Genomic DNA, 19727 nt, shown 5'->3' with positions numbered 1-19727 from the left:
AATAAAATCAAAATGCGAAAAATTTATTAAAATAAATACGTGAATGTTATTCCTTTGGAATATTTGCATTTATGCTAAAACTGCACTCTTTGCAATACAAGTGGCAAATAAATTGTCAGAAAAAAGCTGTATGTTCAATTCAATTTGAATTAGTCATCATCACTTTCGCTAGAACATGAACTTAAGTTGTCATCGTTCTGAGATGATGAGGCTTCCCTTGGATGGCGTCTACCGTATGGACGGATGTATGGCCGTTTTGACTTTTTGCCCCCTTCCAGCCACATTACAACTGCATCAGTAGGGTCATAGTCCCCAATATCATTGGTCTGGAGCACAATGCGCAGTATGTCAATTAAGGCAGAGACTGTTAGGCTGCTGCGCCAGTCTGATTTAACAATTTTCATATGTGAGAATCCACGTTCGCATCGTGTATTTGACGCTGGCAAAGTTAGGGCCAAATCCACCAAAGGAAGTATGTTTGCACATTCTTCCTTGAATGCGATGTGCAGTTCCTCCCAGCTCGGTCTCTTCTCGGGGTCTTGGCGTTGTCTGGTATATTTTATTTTCAGAGAATGCCATTCCTCCTCAGCTTCCTCAACATTTATGGAATTTTGAAGTATGGGCCGATAATGATCAAGTTGTAGGGCAATGGCATCATTTCCAATCATCCATCTCAGGCCATCCTTTCAGATTGATGAATGCCAGAGATTGTATGATTCCTGAGTTGCAGTCAGCAAACCGGTTCTGCAGTGAACTCTGCAATCCATCAATCAAAGCTAACTTATCCTTATGAAAGGCTTCAGTAGAATGGTCTGTATCTCTCAGCCTGCCAGAGGATTGAAGGAATGTGTTGACTCCATGTACTTCAAGGTCAGAAACCTATGGCCCAGGATTGGGTCTATATGCATCAAGATAGCTGATAACTAGTTCCACTTCGTCCTTCATGGAAGCTGCTGAGTACATTTCAGAACTCTGAAATTTAAGCGACAGTTTGCTCAGTGTTAAAACAACATCTGTCAAGAAGTGACAAAACAACACAAAACGCTTTGTCAACATCAAATCCAAGAAGCCCTTTGCCTTGGCCTTTGTTTCTTCTTTCACCTTGTCACCAACATCACTTGCATTTTGAAGCTGCTGACAGTGCTGGACAATGGCTGGGTATGTCACCCACAGGTTGTCAAGTGCCCGTTGCATGTGTGGCAACCAGCGTGTGCTACCAGCTTTTGAAGGAGCCAGGAATTTAACACCCAAGGAATCACAGCTTCTCTTCAACATACTCCGGTTCAAATGACTGTAGTGGTAGACCTTAGGCCGTGTCCGAAACGGGCTTCCAGAGCTACGGCTACGTCTATTGTCAGCGCATCCCCGCGTATTTTCAATGGGGGCAGACCTAGATCTAGCTCTAGACAGCTGATTCGGATGCAGCCTTATACAGGTTTTCGAGCAAGCTCTGTACTTTCTCCTGGTACGCTACCTTCTTGAGTGTGTCCTTGTAGCCCAACTCCAGACGATGGTTGAAGCAGTGTACTGACTGAAGAATGTCAGAGTCATACTCTAGTATGGCCCTTTGCTTTTGTTTTAGAAGGGTTGACACACCACTGTTACATCCAAGCATGACACTGGCACCGTCACTTTCAAATCCAACCATCTTGGACATCAACTCATGTTCACCTAAGCTTAGATGGTCTTGGCAGCATTTCAGAACCCCACTGCAGATGTTCTGTGCATCAGCCTTCTCTAAACCAGCGAGACCAACAAAATCATTGCTTATGACCCCCTGGCTTGCTGTGCGAAGGTACACAATTTCTTCTTCTTTGACTGAGCTGTCAGTAGAGCCATCCGAAAAAAGGGCAACAAATCTACAATTCTTGTAGTAACTTCAAAGTAACACTCACCTACATACCAGTAAAAACCAGCAATCGGAGAAAGCGGCAACTAAAGTTGAACGCCTTCTAAAACAACACTTTGCGTCAAAACGACAGAGTATTTGCAATTGGGTTTCTCGTTGTGGACACCTGATGAATTGATTAAATCTGCTGTTTTTTCACCCGTTTGTGTATAAACAAGAAATAAGAGAAAAAGATGAGTGTTAGTTCATGAAACCGAAAAGGCTGCGAAACTGGAAATTTTCGTTTTCACGAAGTAACACTTCAATGTATACAACACGAGGAAAGTGCAACTTCAGGTCAGCACGCGCGCGCTCATACAACTTATTACAAGAAGAGTGTTACTTCGTGAAAACGTTTTTGCTCACTTATTAGCAGAGTGTGCGTCATGCATTACAATGGTAAATGACACTTAAGTGTTACTTCGTGAAAACGACAATTGACACTTTTGTGCAAAAGTTGCCATAGATACTAAAGCGCAATTATTAAAGTAAAGCTCTTGAAACTTTGAAACTTCTTGCAATGGTAGGCCTTGATGAATATTGTTTAAAAATATTAAAAAAATGAAAATCGAAAAAAATATGGTTTATTACGGAAGAGTGTTACTTCATGGTGTCGGTGACGATTTGGAGAAACTCAGTGTGGCTGAGGAATTTTCAACTCAATTTTACTCTTTTTATTCATGAAAAATTAGGGAAGCGCACATTGCTTTGCCGCTGGTATTAGTTGCATGCTTGCAGAGTTTTTAAGAACTGCTCTTGCAAACTACGCACGCGATTCAATGATGTTGTTTTCACTGGATGAACGCACACTCACGTCAAATTTTGTGCCAAGTTTGAAGTTTCGGCGGACTGGTTTTCAAAAAAATGATATTCACCCCTACTGGACAATGTGATCGCCCTCAGCTCCATTGGCCGGCTACAGTGGTGCAGGTGGTTGCTCAGGCGACTGCAAAATGAATATGCCTGTGCAGTCACTGTAGTCACGTATGCTTTTTTTTCCGGAAAGCACAACAAAACAGTTGGTTTTTTGGGGGGAGGGGTAAGATTCAGTAATAACTTGATTGTGACTCCTTGTGGTTTGTGTTTCAGTTTTAACATGTATTTACATCCATATATATAAAAAAAAATAATAAGTTGCAGGCCCTCCCCCCCCCCCCCAAGTTGTTCCCCTGGGATGTCCTTGCCCCCCCCCCCCCCCCGCCCCAGTTTCTCTGTCTGCTTCTATTCTTATATCCCTCCCTTCCCCCTCCTCGTCTGCGTCTATTATCATTTCTTCACCATTCTACACACACAAAAACAATTAAATCGTTGGTTTCTTGTTTTCTGCGTGCAGCAGCAACCGTGCATGTTAGCTCATTTTTAGTTACCATTGTTCTTTTTTTTTTTTTAACTTTATACATACTTAATGTAAGCATACTAAACAGATGTATCGTTAATTTGTAAGAGCCTTTCCATTTGTCATAATATTGAGTAAGAAATTCGATATTCAGATACGTTTCGTCATTGCAATCATTTTGTTTTACAGTGTTAAACCACAATATATCAGTTATTATTATATAACTTACACACAGATCCTAGTCATTTGATTGGTGGAACTCACATCACGTGACATTTGTTTTTGCTCCCATTCACGCCGCGGCTCAAAAAGTACTATCCGCCCATGGGGAATGGGAAATACTATTCAACAGTTACAATCATGACGCGGTATTTGTTTGCAAATGCATGCTGGTGTGCGCGTTCAGCATTGTGCGTAGCATGTATTGTTCCAAAGAGCCAGCGTTACAGCGTTGGGTTCAAACATTTTCGTCAAAGGGTGGTTTGGAAGAGACAAATACATTTTCCTCCAGTTTTGTATTGAATAAAAAGTTTGAATATATCAAATGTCAAGGATCTATATGTCAGTTATATAAGACAAATATTGAGTGGCTTAAAATTGTGAAATGTGAGGAATATTAGCGCTCGGTAAAATCTTGACTTTTCTAGTTCACTCGGCTTCGCCTCGTGAAATGGAAAAGTCCAGATTTTACCTTGCGATAATATTACCCCCATTCCACGCTGATCCACTCAATATTTGTATACTATTCTTTAAAGATAGGCTGTTGTTTATTCGTACAACGTTAATTTGATATAAAATTGTTATCCCATTGCTACGGAAGCATTAAAGGGACATAAAACAAACTAAAAAACCCAATAAAGTCATCTCATAGTTTTGACTTATTTTGTTTTAATAATGACTTAGGATATTTCATAATAATGACCTAATACCCAGTCATAATTATGACTTAAAGGGAATATACATCATTTGCTTTTGCTGTAATTTTCAGAAATGGATGGAATTGGGGGGTTGGAAATATAAAGCAAATATAGTTACACTGACTTTTTGGAGGTTTTGGGTTCGAAAATGCTATAAAAACCAAGAAAAACGATCATTTTCCTGTAGTCTGGTTCCCTGACTCCATATAAGAAGAAATTGAGCAGTTTACATACATTGGGGAATTGTAAGGTCAGGGAACCAGTCTAGCTGGCTCGTACCCGTTCATAGGTTTGTAATCGATTGCAAACAAGCGCAATGGTCAAGTGGGGCCAGTATTTGAAAAAAAAAGCCAGTTGTTTCCAACGCTGATCGGCCGATCAGCGTTGGAAATTGATACAAAAATACCACTTTTCTTGAAAATGAAAGTATACCAGGTGCCATAATTTTACAGGATGCTTTAGACTGTCATTTACCAACATCCTATTAAGGTATTTCGCAAAAACTTGGTAGTTTTATTTTTCGATGTTTGCAAATGTTGTATATTCCCTTTAATACTACGTCGTTTTTATAAGATATCGTCACCGTTTTCACGAACAGCCACATACTATATATATTATGTTGATTTTGAAGTAAAGTGTTTTCGAGATAATCACAAAAGAAGTTTCTCATATTTTAAAACTGCAAGAAATACTACTTTGCAACAACTTTGTGCAGCAAGAAAACCATTACACGATTCTACGTGAGCTGAAGTTTTACATAAACCCGGTAACAAGACTTAATAAAGCAGTTAATTAGTGGAAATTAATTAGTAAAGATATGTGGCTCTTTGTGAAAACGCAAATTCACGTTTCCGACATATTGGCCCCTTCTGTTCAACGTGTATTTCCATAGGCGCGCGTGAGTACGCGCGCGCGCCTGAAAATGTAACAAAGATATGTGGCTCTTCGTGAAACCGCAAATCTCATTTGACCTACTTTTACGTATTTCCGTGCAATGGGTTTTGTACGTGTTCAAAGGGCCAAAATGTATGTGGCTCTTCGTGAAAACGCAAAATGCAGTTATCGAGATTTCTGCCCCTTGCAACATTAATGTAACTTAGAAATTAATGATGTTTTGCTTACAGAAACATGTCAAAATGGTTAAGTACATTGTTTTAATGCGAAATATCGAAAAAAATCAAAATCGAAAAAATTGTAATTTTGGAGATATGTGGCTCTTCGTGAAAACGGTGACGATATGTCATAATTATGATTTAACAATTACTAAGTCGTTATTATGAGATAAATTTCATAATTATGACTTCATACTAAGTCATTATTATAAGATATAAGTCATAATTATGACTAAATTATAAATCATACTCATGACTATTTTGTAGATTGTCTTACGTTTCTTTAACGCTTCCTTACATTGCTGTGTTGACTGCCAGATACAAAAAACACACAAAAACCTTTGGAAAAGTGGAAACGTTCACCTGATCTATGCAAGTCAACTCCTTCAGGCTAGGGTAGCATTAATAACAAAACTGTTTTATGCCAAAATTCTTAATTCTTGTCTGAATTTTGAGATTCGGAGCCCCCCCCCCCCTTTGTGGTGAATTAGTCACAAAAACAAACCCGTAATTTGACATAGTGAAGAAGGCGGAATTTCGCTGGTAATCAGCTTATGTAAGGTGTGCGTTCAAAATACCAACGAATGTCATTCGTCAGGTTGTCCGATTGCGCACGCATGCACAGGCGATCCGACAGACTGACGAATAACGTACAAATGTTTCGCTGGTAACCAGCTTATATAAGGTGTGTGTTCAGAGTACAAACGAATGCTTTTCGTCAGTTTGTCGGATTCAGGTCAAACAGGGCTCTGTGCGTTACACGGCCACTGACTGAAGAGAGAAATATATATTCCACCAACTTTGTATTTAGTTCAAATAAGAGAAGGAGAAGTGGTTTTTAAAGCTACAGTCCTTCATTTGCGGTTATCCAGAAAGTAACTGACGTAAGTATCGTGGGAAAAACATACTTTGATGAAAGATAGTAAAGGAACTAAAATTCCCTGTGAAATTGTTCTTTCTGGCACGCTGTCATTTTGAAGAAATATAAAATAGAAGGCAACATTTTTGTAAGTAATTCGGGTTTTTATTTCCGGCGAGAATTAGAAACGGCGCAAGCACGACACACATTCGCGCGCGGTTGCTACGTGTCCACTTATCAAAATTGAAAATCCCAAGATTCATTCAGTAAGATCCCAAGAAATTCCAAGATAAAGAAACACAGTGTACAAAATGCAAAATGTATTTCAACAGAGCACGCGGTAGCCTAAAATCATATAGAATTTGCTACATTTTCCACCAAAAATCCGAGGTTCTTGGGTGAAATCCCAAGTAGTGGCAACAAAAACAATTATTACAAAAAAATGCTCCACCAGTAATGACGTTTACAAAGGAGCTGCGCACCATCCTCAACGGGCGCGACTGCGCCCGTGGCATGCATGCATCGTAGCGCAGAATCCGCAGATCCAAACGCCAGATTGTTTGTGGTTTACATTATTAAGCCAAAGTAATCAAAAGTAATCGTGGTTTACACAAAAAAATCTGAAGAGTTTGGTGACATTTTAATAAACATTCCCAAGTTCCCAAGGTCTAGTCCAAATCTCAAGGAGTGGCCACGTCGTCGGATCAGTGCGCGACATCGACATCGCGTAGCTGCAAGTGGCCCAGTGAGAACGTATTTCGGACGGCTGAATTTAGGCCCAATTGAAAACACAACTGAGCCATTTTTTATTTGAAATCGAGATCCAAGAATGTTGTTTTTCTCGGAATATACCGTTGAAGCTGAGCTGAAACGTTATTAGGTTAGTTGTTCAGCACCCTTCTTTAGATTATGGGAAAGTTTGTTTAAACGAATAAAATGCACAAATTACAAATGATTGACTATATCTTTGAATTGCGAAATGGTAGGAATATCATTGCTCGGCAAAATCTTGATATTTCCTGTTGGAAAGGTCCAGCTTTTGCCTTGCGATAATTAATATTCCACCCATATTACTCTGATAGTATTTGTCTACTATTTTCCCGTCCCTCCTTTCCCTGTCCTCGTCTGCTTCTATTTTGATGTGGCACTCCCCATCCCCTCCTCCTTTTTCTTTTCCTCTTCAACTTCCATCTCTTCCTCTGTCTGATTTGGTCCGATTGTAGAGTATCCTAGCAATTCTGTGTTAATGGAAATAGAAAGTAAAACAATAGTTATTGGTAGGATGAGCAAAAGTAATTTTTGAGGCGCCTCGTGTGTTTCTTCTTTTGTTCTTGCTTACCTTAATTTGTGCGACACTTTTTTATCAAAACTATCACAGCTCTCACAAAATGCAGTATTATAAAAACAAGATGGAGGCAAAAGGGCAACGCAAACAATCACACCAACACTCTATGTGATTTAATGCAAAGCGGAATTGTTTTTTTTTTCTTACCCATACAGCCTTCCGTCAATTTCGAAAAAATTAGGTAATTTACCAAAACATGCACAAGAACATTCGCATTTAATAATCTGTGATAACTAACTTTGGAAAAGACGGCGTGATTATTGTTGCATCAATTTGTATTCATCGTGCGAATCTAGTTGGCTCACAGATAACGCCCTGCAACACACAAAAGACGTTGATTTAACAATGATTTGACTGACCTGCTAATTCTGATGGGTTGTAGCCGGCTGCCATGATTAAGCCAATATCCTTTTCTTGTGCTGTTAGGAAAGTTTCAGAGTGTGATGTTATTGAACAAATCAAGATGAGCACTATTATGGCGTAAATCGAGGACTTTCTATTGTTTCTCTTCCCTTTCCTTTGTCTATACTCTAACATTTTTGCAACGCTCTCATTTCTCTCTTTTCTTTTAGATCAAGACTGAAATGATTGCGATCGTATCATCGGATATGTATATGTGATATTAGGCAAGCAATAATTATACTAAACAACATCAATTTTAAATGAGTTCAATTAAACAATTCTAACCTCTATTATTGATGCCACAAAACAATGAGCACCGGCCCCTGGCACCGGCACCAGCCCCTGGGGAAGATCGGTTAGGGGCGGTGGCAGGATGGGGCACATGATATGGCCTGGGCCTCTCTAGAACAATGAAATATATTGATCGCAAGCGATTATTTTTTTCACTTTGCTGTAGAAATATCACCTCTTGCTGATCACCGTATTAGCGTTGATGGGCCTAAGGAAAATAGTGTAATGATACAGTATGTCTTTAACACGACAGGGAAAGTCAAAATCAACCAAACACCGAATCAATGAATCACGGTAGCAGAAAAATACATGAAATATATACAACTAACCCCCGGAACTAACCTGAGGTGCGCCGGAGGTCAGCTGACATTTTGTTGAGGGTTTTTGGGGACCCCTCCCTTAATATTGTTAGTCTGCGCCGAGACTCAAGGCGGAGCGCTGGGTATGCGCTGTCCATATGGAGCAGCGCAAACCCAACGGCTTCGCTGATGGTCTCACTGACCTCAGTCATCTATTTAAGAAAAGGTGGACATGATTATAGTACACTTTTAATGCTTTCCTTGAATGTAGCAATTGATCCTCACCCAGCCACCGTTTTAATTGCTGCTGTGTCTTCTACGTCATATTGTACTGAGTTACAACTACACCCATTTGTCTTTATAGCCTCTTTAATTTATAGCCTCTTTAATTTATAGTGGTACGGGTTCCCCAACTTCATGGGTTTTTGCCAAAAGTATGCAGCATTCTTGTACATGCATGTTAACCAACGAGACAAAAACTCATCCCGAACATATTAAATTAAAGAAAAATGGAGGAAATGAATTAACTTTAAAAATTTGGGGGAGGTCAAAAAAAATAAAGAAAAATGATGTAAAATGTAACCCCAAAAAACGTTAAGAGTTAATAAAATTAATTGAGGTGAAGCAATAAGGCATGAAATACGAATGATTTTTTACACTGCAAAGAAAACTATGATACTTTTTGAATTAAAGAAACTAATGCAATCTACACAAAGTATATCGAGATAAGACCTTTGAAAACAAAAATGAGGTGCACTGTACACGAAAAATGGAAAACTTTAAAGATAACAAATCAAAGATGGAGCAATCATCATGTTATATAGAAATATACACAACTTGTTAAAATGAAATGCTTCTGTAGCGTGTGTAGCCCTGCTGTGATCTTTGCTGGACCCTTTCGGAGTTGGTCTTTGGTGTGAGTCTACCAATCCCTTGAATGTCATTGAAGGCTTAAGCAAATCATAACAGATGACACTTTTGTCTACAGGGAAAATACCTGATGCTTGACACTATTGATGACGATGCTGGGCTTGTAGAACTCTACTTGCGCTTCCGCAAGCTAGGCTGCAAAGTTCCTTTTACAGATTGGCTTCCCTGGTTGACGTCTCGTGTTCCGGTTGACCACATTATACCATTGCTTTTTAAGAGGTCCAAAGACAGCTTTCCTGAATGTGTTGATATGGTTTGTCAAAATGATCGATGAATTAAGCAAACGTACGAGCGTCTATCAATCCCTTGTCGGTATATTCAGAACAAGCCCCTCTTGTGGCTCCATCAAGTGGATCATATCCCGTGGGTTTTAGTTTGAAAATCAGATGAATGGAAGAATTATCACACCTTCTGCATGTGCACAATACATCACTGTGAATCTATTCTTAAGGGACCTACCTAACAGCTGGGAAACAGGATGACCTGACATCTCTGGTGCCTTGATATTAGCGGTCTTGCTGCCGATGGTGAAGCCAGTCTAATCTGCATTCCAAACTTGGTGTGGTTGGTCCAAAAGATTCCTGTCGGACATGAACCTTTTGTATCTGGCTGGATTGACCTTTGCCCTGCTGGCTTCCAAGGAAGATCCCTTTCGAAGTGCAAGGCCATGTCTAGCACTGAAGGAATAAAACCATGTATACCCTGGTCGGTTGTTGTGAAACACGGTTTTCCTCTTTTCCTGCTTGAGGAATTCTGCAAAAGGTCCATGACATCTGAAGGATTTATTCCCATACCTCTGAGGGCCATTTCAGAAACAAAATGGACAAGGATATTCTCCTCGTCTGCGCTAAGGACATGATCCAGGCCATTCCTACTTCCCTGGTTCATTTAACTCTCCTCTACAAATAGTGGTACTGAAGGACATATTTCGCTGCAGTTTTTTTTGATGTCAATTGCATCTTCAACGGTTTCCTTCACTACTCTTCTAACAGCCTCTAGTTGTTCCGGTGACTTTTGGTAGTAGCGACTGTCTCTTCTCTTCACTTTTGAGGCTCGTCCTGCTGATGGCACCTTCTTACCTAGTAATGGAGAAGCTTTTGACCTTTACTTTTGGCAGGGTCTACTTGAAATGGAAATTACATAGAAAGAAATGTATAAGATACAACATTTTCATAATCTGAACAATTATTGATGCAGAATCCTCAATACCTATCATCATTATTAATATCCTTTGATCATAAAATCCGACCTACTGGACGAGTCGATTTCTCCGTCCTGCAGAACTTTCCTTGAAGCCAAGAGATTTCTCATCAGCTTCACCATGTGGCAGGCATCCAAACACATTGGTAGTTGGGCTGCAGGTGCAGGGATGTGGGAACATAGTTTTCATTTGGCGAGGTATATCCAGTTCAACGCCAAGAAGTTTGACTAGAGTAATGTTAGCATTTAGGCCATCACCTGGAAAAAATTAAAAATGGAAATAACCAAAAACGCAAGACGATAATTTCCTTCATATATAATACTAGAAAAAATAATTGGTGAAAAATTTCGTCAATACTTTCAAGACTGACGTACCGGTAAGTCCAACAACACTGACGCCGGCTTCCCATAGCAGAAGTCCGGCATGAAAGATTGACTAATAATATAAAGTAGGTTCCATTCTCAATTAACTTGGATGAGTGCACTGCAAAAAATAATGTGAAAGTCCGGAGTATCCTTGTGTTGTACTTTTCAGAGGAAGAGAAGTCCACAGTTTTATATCCCCTGGCTTCTGTTTCACTTAAAGTGTAAATGCAGAGATTGTGTATGAAGCAGTTTGTGATGTTTTTGAAGAACACAACATTTCGTTCACCAACCTTGTATCAGTGTTGTCTGACTCGGCTGCATAAATACATGAGGCAAAGCGTCTGGATTTCAAACTCTTCTGCGTCAGAGAACAGCACCTCACCTGCTTGACATAGATTGGGACAATTTTGTTCACACTTTGATCACACCGTTGAACAGTTATGTGATGATTTGCACAATGACAGCAAGTGGTCTGCAGATTTGAAGGCATGGCTACAGGAACTGTGTGAAATCTTCAGCTGCCCATTTCACACACCAAAAGAGCGAATACCACATCGCTGGCTTTCTGTCCTTGATGTTTCCAGTGACATACTTTTCATGCTACCAGCTATTCTTTGCATGTATTTTGCATACATTTCCAAGGATAATTATCGTGCAAACAAGGAACTCATCGACATTCATGTTTCACATCTACCCGAATCATGCGTGTCAAGAGTGAAGGAAATCAGAAGATCATGCGCTGAAAACAATCAAACTAACAGAGTGTCTCCTTCCAATAACAGATTTGTATACTGATAGTAGAGCAAGGAAATGCATGAGTAAACTGCACAAGTCCCAAGCAAATCAGTTTATTCTTAAATTGAAAGTCGCATATGTAGCAACAGGGGATTATCTACTGAATAAGATGCCACTTGGTAATCAACTGCTGCGTAGACTGCAATAGACTGTATCTGCAACAGATCTCAAAGCTATGGGATTTGCCGTCACCTTCTCAGTGCTGAAGAAACACCCTCGGCATTTTGCAACTGTACTGCAGAATGATGATGAGATAGATAAATATGAACAAGAGGTATCTCGACTTCAATTGGAGAGAACCTTGCATCAAACTGAAATCGGTGGACATATTGTAAAGCTTGACAGGTGGTGGAATGAGGTACTTGGAAAAAAGAAATATCCATTTCTTGGTAAAATCATCAAGTGATACTCAGCATTTGCACAGCACCCAAAATCGAGCAATCTTTCAGCGTCATGAATCATCTGATAAATGCAAAGACAAATCGCTTGGATATTCCCGTGTATCGTGCCTACCAGACTGTTAAGTATCTCAAAGCAAAGAGAACCACAACAATGTCAATGTACAGGTGGCCAGACATACAGAAAAGTCCAGTGGACAGCAGCCTGTGCTACCACATACAGACTGCCTCATGGAGGAAAGAGCAAAACAGAAGACAGCAGTAGCTGACAACAAGTAAACCGCCAAACCTGCAACCTTCATCCGGCCGTAACGCGGTAACGATATCTTCGCTAGCGCTATGCATGCAGTCATAATATGTCTATATGCATGCAGTGCATTAAAAATACAGCGCAAACAGCAACCTCACGCGTCCACTATTTTTATGCAAATCAGTTGGGCCCCATCAATCGTCCATGTGAGGTTTTTGGGGTGGTGCTCATTATGTCAATAGCCTTAGCTGACCTTAAATGTCGTTTTCTTATTGGTCGATCGTTGCGTGGAAACTTGCAGAGTGAAACGTGGCACAGTACATGATCCATACACGTACACGTTGTGTGTCTCTGCACATGGCACCAGTGCACAAAAACATTGGTTCCTGTCACGTACGCAAAAGGCGAATGGCTGCAAATAATTTGATGACGATCGGATTTACCAAGGTGTGATTGGACACTCCACATATTAGCCATTCTACACTTATCTGTATTTGCATACAAGGTCGTGCGCTAGAAATCCAGCGCAAAATAAAGAAAAACATAAGCTTTTGCCGATGATTGAACCAAGGCACTAGATTGGGTCCAACTGATTTGCATGGAAATGGTGGCCGCGTGAGGTCGCTGTTCGCGCTGTACTTAGCACTGCATGCATAGCTAGCGAGGATATCGTTTACCGCGCTACGGCCCCGGGATTAATAACAACTAGGCCCCGGGATTAATAACAACCACCAGGTCATGCATAATGTTGGCCTTTTGACAAAGGCCAACATTATGCATGACCTGGTACCCTGCTCAGCCTGCCAAGCTCGCCTGAATGGAACCTTGCACTTGACAATAACTTTCGAGCAATGAAATGACTGCGTAAAGTAAATATGGCGCAACAGTACTTGACATCATTTTTTAAGAGAGGTGTTCAACGGTAAGAACCAAATATTACTTGTGGTAAACTAGTAGATTTCAACAAATAAATCTGCAGAATTTCTTTTTAAAATTTTTAAAAATCCCTAACCTACATTTAATATATAGATTTGTTTCTTCTTCTTTTTTACTAATGTATTATTCTAATTTGTAATTTTATACTGATGCCAAATTTGCAAACACCTGGTGATTTATTTTCACAAATAAATATGTAGGATTAAAAAAAATTGTTATCAGTAATTGATATTAATACTTATAGTTAATAGGCAGGGGCTTTATATAATATAATTATAAATATATATATTGGATATCCACGAATGATGAAACAATCTTACCAGTCCTAGCAATGTAGCAGCAAGAACATTTTAATTTTCATAGCGCAATTCATAGTTCATTGGGAATGTTTGGAAAAAATCAGAAAGCAATCCTTAAATCTAGGCCTAAACTTTTTTTTTCTTTTCAAAATTAGGATTCAGTTTTTCCCAGTTTATCCGGCATAATCAACTACAATTTTAAAATATCTGTCATATACTCATTTATTTCAATTAATTAACATCTAAACAATTTTTAAGACTTTTCATAACAATTCCAATAATGCAGGCCAGCTGATAATGAGGAGAAGCCAGATGATTGTACTTCCTCAGAGTCCAATGCAAGTACGAGTACTAGTACTGTGAAAGATCTCGTGAATAGTAGTTGCAGTGAATCACCAAGCAAAAAGAAGGTATTCTATATCTGCATTGTCTTTATAAATAAAGTGCATGATGAAATACTAATTACAAAAATTATAAACTTAATCCGGAAAGAGAATGAACAACAAGTAAAAAAAACTATGCAAAACTTATTCACAAAAAACTTAATAATTCTTGGCCTTCTGAATACTCCTGCCTATGTGTTAACCAAAAGTTTTTTCCTTGGTAGTGGAACAAATACATGCCCTTTTTTTTCTTCTTAATTTTATTCAAAAAAGACGTAGGCAAGCACAGAGCGTCTGGGTTTGACCCTAAATGGATGGAGACCTACCAGTGGTTCCTGCGTACCTCTGCTGGCATGGTATGCACTGCTTGCAGGAAGCATCTTGTTGGGGCAGCACAAGCTCATCCATTTGTATATGAACCATCTACCAACTACCGTTTGGATAATGTATCCCGACATGAAAAGAGCAGCTGCCACATCTCATGCATTTAAAAGGAGTAGACGCTAAGAACAGGTACCTAAAATCAATTTCTAATTTTGCTGACTTCCCTTACAAAGTCTACAATAATATCTACCTTATTATCATTTATGTGCACTTACAAACACTTTATGATTTCAAACATCAGGCAAAACACTACCTAAGATAGTTGGCGAAAGAGCCGACATTGAACACCGGGCATGGGAGGGGTGTTTTCGGCTGATGTACCAGATGTTGCGGCAACAGGTACCACATCGTACCAACTACAAAGGATTCCTTGTATTGAAGGAGGATTGCGGATGCAAGTACTTCGAAGCTCATAGGGTAAATACGCAACATGTTTAGTTCTTCCTGTCATGTCTCATTTTTGGTGGCTCTTTACACTGATTTTTTTTCTTGTTATTATTTTGTTAACTTTTTTAAAAACATTTATTTAAGGTTAACAGCAACACTAACTACTGTAGTCACCGCATCATTGACGAATTATTGGCGATCATAAATGACTCTGTGCTTCAGCCACTGCTTATCGATCTGCGAAAGTCACGAGCGAGGAGTAAATGCTAGTTAATGCACAATTAGTTTTCCGAACTCGCAAGCACAAGTGGAACACAGAAATATGTAGTGCACCTGTGTACCACATACCACAAAAATATCTTCAAGCAAATTTGACGCACAGTGTTGCTGGAACTAGCACGCTTACAAGAACCTTTCAGGTTTCTTTTTGGCACATGCAGGTGGTTTGTCACTCGCATTTTGGAATGGTGCAACGCACAGAGTTAGAACAGCACATTTACGCAGGGTGCTATAATTATGGACCGTGCGATACAGTAAAATATCCACTGTTGTTGGCATGGATCTACTAATCAGAATCGATGATTAATGTTTGCTTGCAGATAAATCTATATAGCGACTGGTATGCAGAGAATATTCTGTTTGTTCATTATTTGGCTGGTAAGGATACCAGAGGTAGCATTATGATTGAACTGCCTAGAGCGTACTACATCTTCAAGTAAACTTGAATCCTCGATCATGATAGGTCGATCCATGGCAACAAGCCGTGCTACATATAACCATGTAGCACGACCACTGCCTATACCGCACTCCGCGTGTTGCGCTATTAAGCAAGATACATTGTTGAGGGCTCCATATGCACTCTTAAAGAGTTTTTTGATGGAATGTACTCCATTCCTATCAACAAACTCCGAACATATAACGTAGGTTGACTTATTTTTTCACAGTAGACAGATCATATTTAATAAGAAAGTGGAATTCCTGAAGACATGAGCCAGTATTTTGATACTATTTTGATACTGTTTTGATACATTTTGATACATGTAGGCAGCCAATATACATTGAAAATGCTTGATTGCTTGTAGGCCAATTGTATTTTATATAACAGGGTCTTGCCTTGGCCTTCAATTGAGGGTAAAGCATCGGCCCCGAGGTTTAAGCATGGACCTTGACGATCAGAGCCTTGGCCTTTTATATCACAAACTGTTTGAACCACTGACCTTTGTCTTTCACAGGAACACTCCTGGAAGCTTTCTGTGAATATGAAACGATGAAGTTTGGGAGCATCAGTGTAGCCATAACATCAGGGAACCTGCATTATAGGCACCTAGGTGTGACGGCCAGCAGGCTTGGCCTAAAAAGCCACTCCGACTTGATCAATTTTGCAGGGCCTCAAAGGTAAGATTGACTACGTTTGCATTGCTGAATTTCTGTTCTGTTGCATAGAAAACACAAAATCCCAATCATTACTAAAAAATGTTGTTAAAACTTGTTCCTCATTCATAAAAACCCTAACTCCTTAGGTACTTTTACCAGAAGGTAACCTGAATCCACCAAAAACCAATAGCAAATACCAAAGACATACACTGTACATGTAGCTAGGAAATTACTCACAAGATGCTCTGTTTCTTTCTTATTTATTTATTTATTTCGTGTTATTTTACCAGGGTAGCCCCATCAGTTGTCAATGAACTGTTCTCCCTGGGGGCCCTGGATTACATAAAAACATAGTATAATAACGACAAAAATTACCAAAACATAATAAAAGATATAATGAATACATTACAAAAAATAATCCAAGGAGTTAAAACCACGCAAAATTAAAACCCTAAATTACAACAGACGATGTATAACCCAAGCAATTATAACCACACAAAATTACCCAAGCAATTAAAATCACACAAAATTAAAACCCTAGATTAAAACAGACGATGTATAGATGAACAGATTTAAAATGAAACATTAATCCCGATTTATATTAGGTGCCAAGTTGTTCCAAACCTGTGTCCCAACAGAATGAAAATATTTTTTACCTGCTCTGGTTCGGGGTCTAGGAGGACATATATATTTTCCTACTGCATTCCTAGTCTGGTGTGAATGTTGGTTTGGTTTGAACTCCTGGTTTAGATTTGTTTTGTCTTTGACAAAGGGATTTCTGTCTCACTTTGTGGCATTTGGCTTTTCAACTGTGTGAGATTTGGGAGATCGCTTTTACAAGCAATTGAGTTTCAAGTCTCATCAGAGATGCAATGGGCATCTTTCACTAAAATGGCAAGACTGATCCTTTAACAACTCGGGCATGTCACACAATTCCTCTTTTATGTCTTGTATCAGAGAAATGTTTTGCAGTCCACCTCTTGCATCTTTGACAGATGTATGTCTGACTTCAACCCCCATAATTCAAGAAATCGCAACCTGGCTTCACACTCCTCTTTCATATTTTTTAAAAGTCTCCTTGCATGTCTTTTTTAATATTGATCTTTGTTTTTTTCTCCATGCTGATTGGTAAGTATTGTTTCGCGTGTGTTTGTGTTAAATATTGCGGACTTTGTTTAGGTTTTTGATTTTCTTTCTTTTGTTCTACAGAGAATAGAAAAGATGTACTTCGCGGCAAATTGGAGTTCCCTCGACAATGACCTCGAGACCCTGACGGCTACTTGGGAACAAGCAAATGACGTAGACGACGCTCGTTATCACACGGTTGAGGAGAGTGCGTACATCATCAGCCATTGGTGCTTGTTTCAAGGGATTCTTCTAAGCTTCCTTGTCGACGATGTGGAGAAGGTCATGAACAGGTGAGTGCCCTAGCTATATTATGCTATGTCTGTCTATTTTCCTTTTTCTAAACCTTACCCATTCTTTTCCTTGTTCTCTTTTGACAGATCGGAAGCGAAACGTAATTGCCTCGCCCTCGTCGGACAGAGCAACGCAGGGAAGACGTGGCTGGTCAACAGTCTTGCAGACCTCGCCGTTCATGTGGGAGAGATCTCACAGGGATCGGGGGGTATTCATTTATGTGGCAAGGATGCGTCGACAAACGCATGATTGTCCTGAATGAACCCTACTTCGATCCCTGTGTGATCGAAAAGGCCAAGATAATCCTCGAGGGGCAGAAAGCGATGGTGCCTGTAAACACCAAGCCGAAGCCTTCTTATTTAGGACACCGGTCTTCGCCACATCAAACCACGATCTCTGGAGGTTCGCGCCATCTGAGAAGGATGCTATCTGCAATAGATGCATCATCTGTGAAAATCTGAAGGCCTTTCTACTCCTGGCAAACTATTCAAGAAGGTGCCACCCTCTGGTTTGGCGCCATTTGCGCCAAATCATTGACACCGAAGCAAACAGCGAGAGAAGCAGCTCCCGAGGTAGCACCGTCGAGGAACGACAATGCTCAACCGTTTCATCTCTGCAAGTTGTCCCGCCGAGGAGTCCAAGCCCTCCCCTGAGCGTGCAACGATCGGCAACGAGCAAGTCGTCGAGCCTACCTGTCAGCCACAGACGTTCCCGGGTAGCTCCGCTGAAACTACCAGTTGCCACGTTCGAACACGGATTCCTCCCCCAATCGTCTCTACCGGACATCAAACTGGTCCTGCCTCTAGTCATCGATGAGTGCAGATCCAGTGCTTCCATTATTAATCTTTGGTCATCCAGCGAAGAAGACGGAGCCAACAAGATGCCCCCACCCCCGATTTGGACTCCGACAGTTTCTTTGCTAGTTCTCACTCTACCACCGTGTCGGAACGTGAGAGGTCTCAACAGGTCTCTGCCCCCGGGGACGTTGCCTCCCCCTACAATTACGAACATTCTGAACTGTAATGTATTAGATTAACCTGACCTGTAGCTCAACCTGAGGTTTAAGAGTGTTTAGAAAAAAGGGATAAATGAACGCGAGTCCTAGGGTCAGTCATGTCCAATGACCGTATACATGAAGTGTTGTTTTTGTTAATAAAGTGACTATAGCGTTTAGCCATTGAACAGTCCATGACGCTGAGGCTTTACGCATTTACCACTATGGTTGCATACTGTAAAGACGTGTTAGTTGTCGTTGCTCTGTTACAATTGAATTTTTTACTCTATGAGGCTGGCCAATGTGTATTTTATATGTCTGCAGTGTTTGATCAACGTTGTACTCCTCGTGGGTGGAGGATCTACGCCATCTGAAAGCTGTGGCAGCCCAGAAAACGTCGTGCTGCGAGGACTGTGCGATCTGCCTCTGGGGTTGGTTCTGGTGGTGCTTCATTCTCGCATGCTTGATTCTATTTGCAATGCTGCTCCCTTGCTGGTACCAGTATGCTGTTCTCCGTCGGTGTGAGCTGACGTACTGTCGGACGCTCTCGGACTCTCTGGGCCAATCCTTGGCACGAAGACAATCCGCCGGGGAATCTACCGTTGTTCCAGAACCTGCCCAAGTGTAATAAACCCTTTATCCCTTTTGCCGCTCACCTGTGGGGTTACAATTATTGCGGACCGGGTACTCATGACTACGATCGGAAACCCATCAACCATTTGGATCGCCTGTGTCACAGTGTGACGATGTCTATTGATTTAATAGTGATTTATAATTTGATTCTGTGCTAGAATGACTCTCATTTACGTTGCACTGTTTTAAAATGTGCTGGTAATGTTATGGTAACAAACCCGAGGATGTAAAAATGGTAATAATGCCAACACACCAAACCGGCTACTGCAACAATGGCTCAATCTTCATAGTGATTTGAATCAGATCAAAAACCAGCAAAAAAACTACGTCACTTCAGTGAAGTACAGATTGCTACTGCAACAGATACATTCAATGTGGGCATAAAAGAAATAGCACGTGGTGATGCAGAGTCCTACGTTGAATCAATCAATGCGTCAATTGATAGTGTCGCAACTTCTTGTAAACAACCAGGGTTGAAAAAGACCATCCTCAGTAATATTGCAAACACTATGACTGACTATGGCACGCCA

The 19727-nt window shown here is 40.3% G+C and overlaps 2 protein-coding genes across 2 annotated transcripts; one reads left to right on the top strand and one right to left on the bottom strand.

Moving 5' to 3' along the window:
• Positions 1 to 879: 879 nt before the first annotated feature.
• Positions 880 to 14414, bottom strand: LOC119733895 (zinc finger protein 862-like). Its single transcript, XM_038207259.1, has 4 exons — positions 14333 to 14414; positions 10633 to 10837; positions 1457 to 1823; positions 880 to 1305 (listed from the first exon to the last, which is right to left on the bottom strand). The coding sequence occupies exons 1-4, from the start codon at positions 14412 to 14414 to the stop codon at positions 880 to 882; spliced, it is 1080 nt and encodes a 359-aa protein (XP_038063187.1).
• Positions 14415 to 17370: 2956 nt separating this feature from the next.
• On the top strand, positions 17371 to 17845 carry LOC119734044. Its single transcript, XM_038207420.1, has 2 exons — positions 17371 to 17569; positions 17657 to 17845. The coding sequence occupies exons 1-2, from the start codon at positions 17373 to 17375 to the stop codon at positions 17817 to 17819; spliced, it is 360 nt and encodes a 119-aa protein (XP_038063348.1). The 5' UTR covers positions 17371 to 17372; the 3' UTR covers positions 17820 to 17845.
• Positions 17846 to 19727: the final 1882 nt, after the last annotated feature.

This window comes from Patiria miniata, unplaced genomic scaffold (assembly GCF_015706575.1).
Source record: "Patiria miniata isolate m_02_andy unplaced genomic scaffold, ASM1570657v1 HiC_scaffold_26, whole genome shotgun sequence".
Lineage (NCBI taxonomy): Eukaryota > Metazoa > Echinodermata > Asteroidea > Valvatida > Asterinidae > Patiria > Patiria miniata.
Note: the sequence above shows the minus strand (reverse complement) of the source record. Positions and strands in the feature narration are given on the sequence as shown.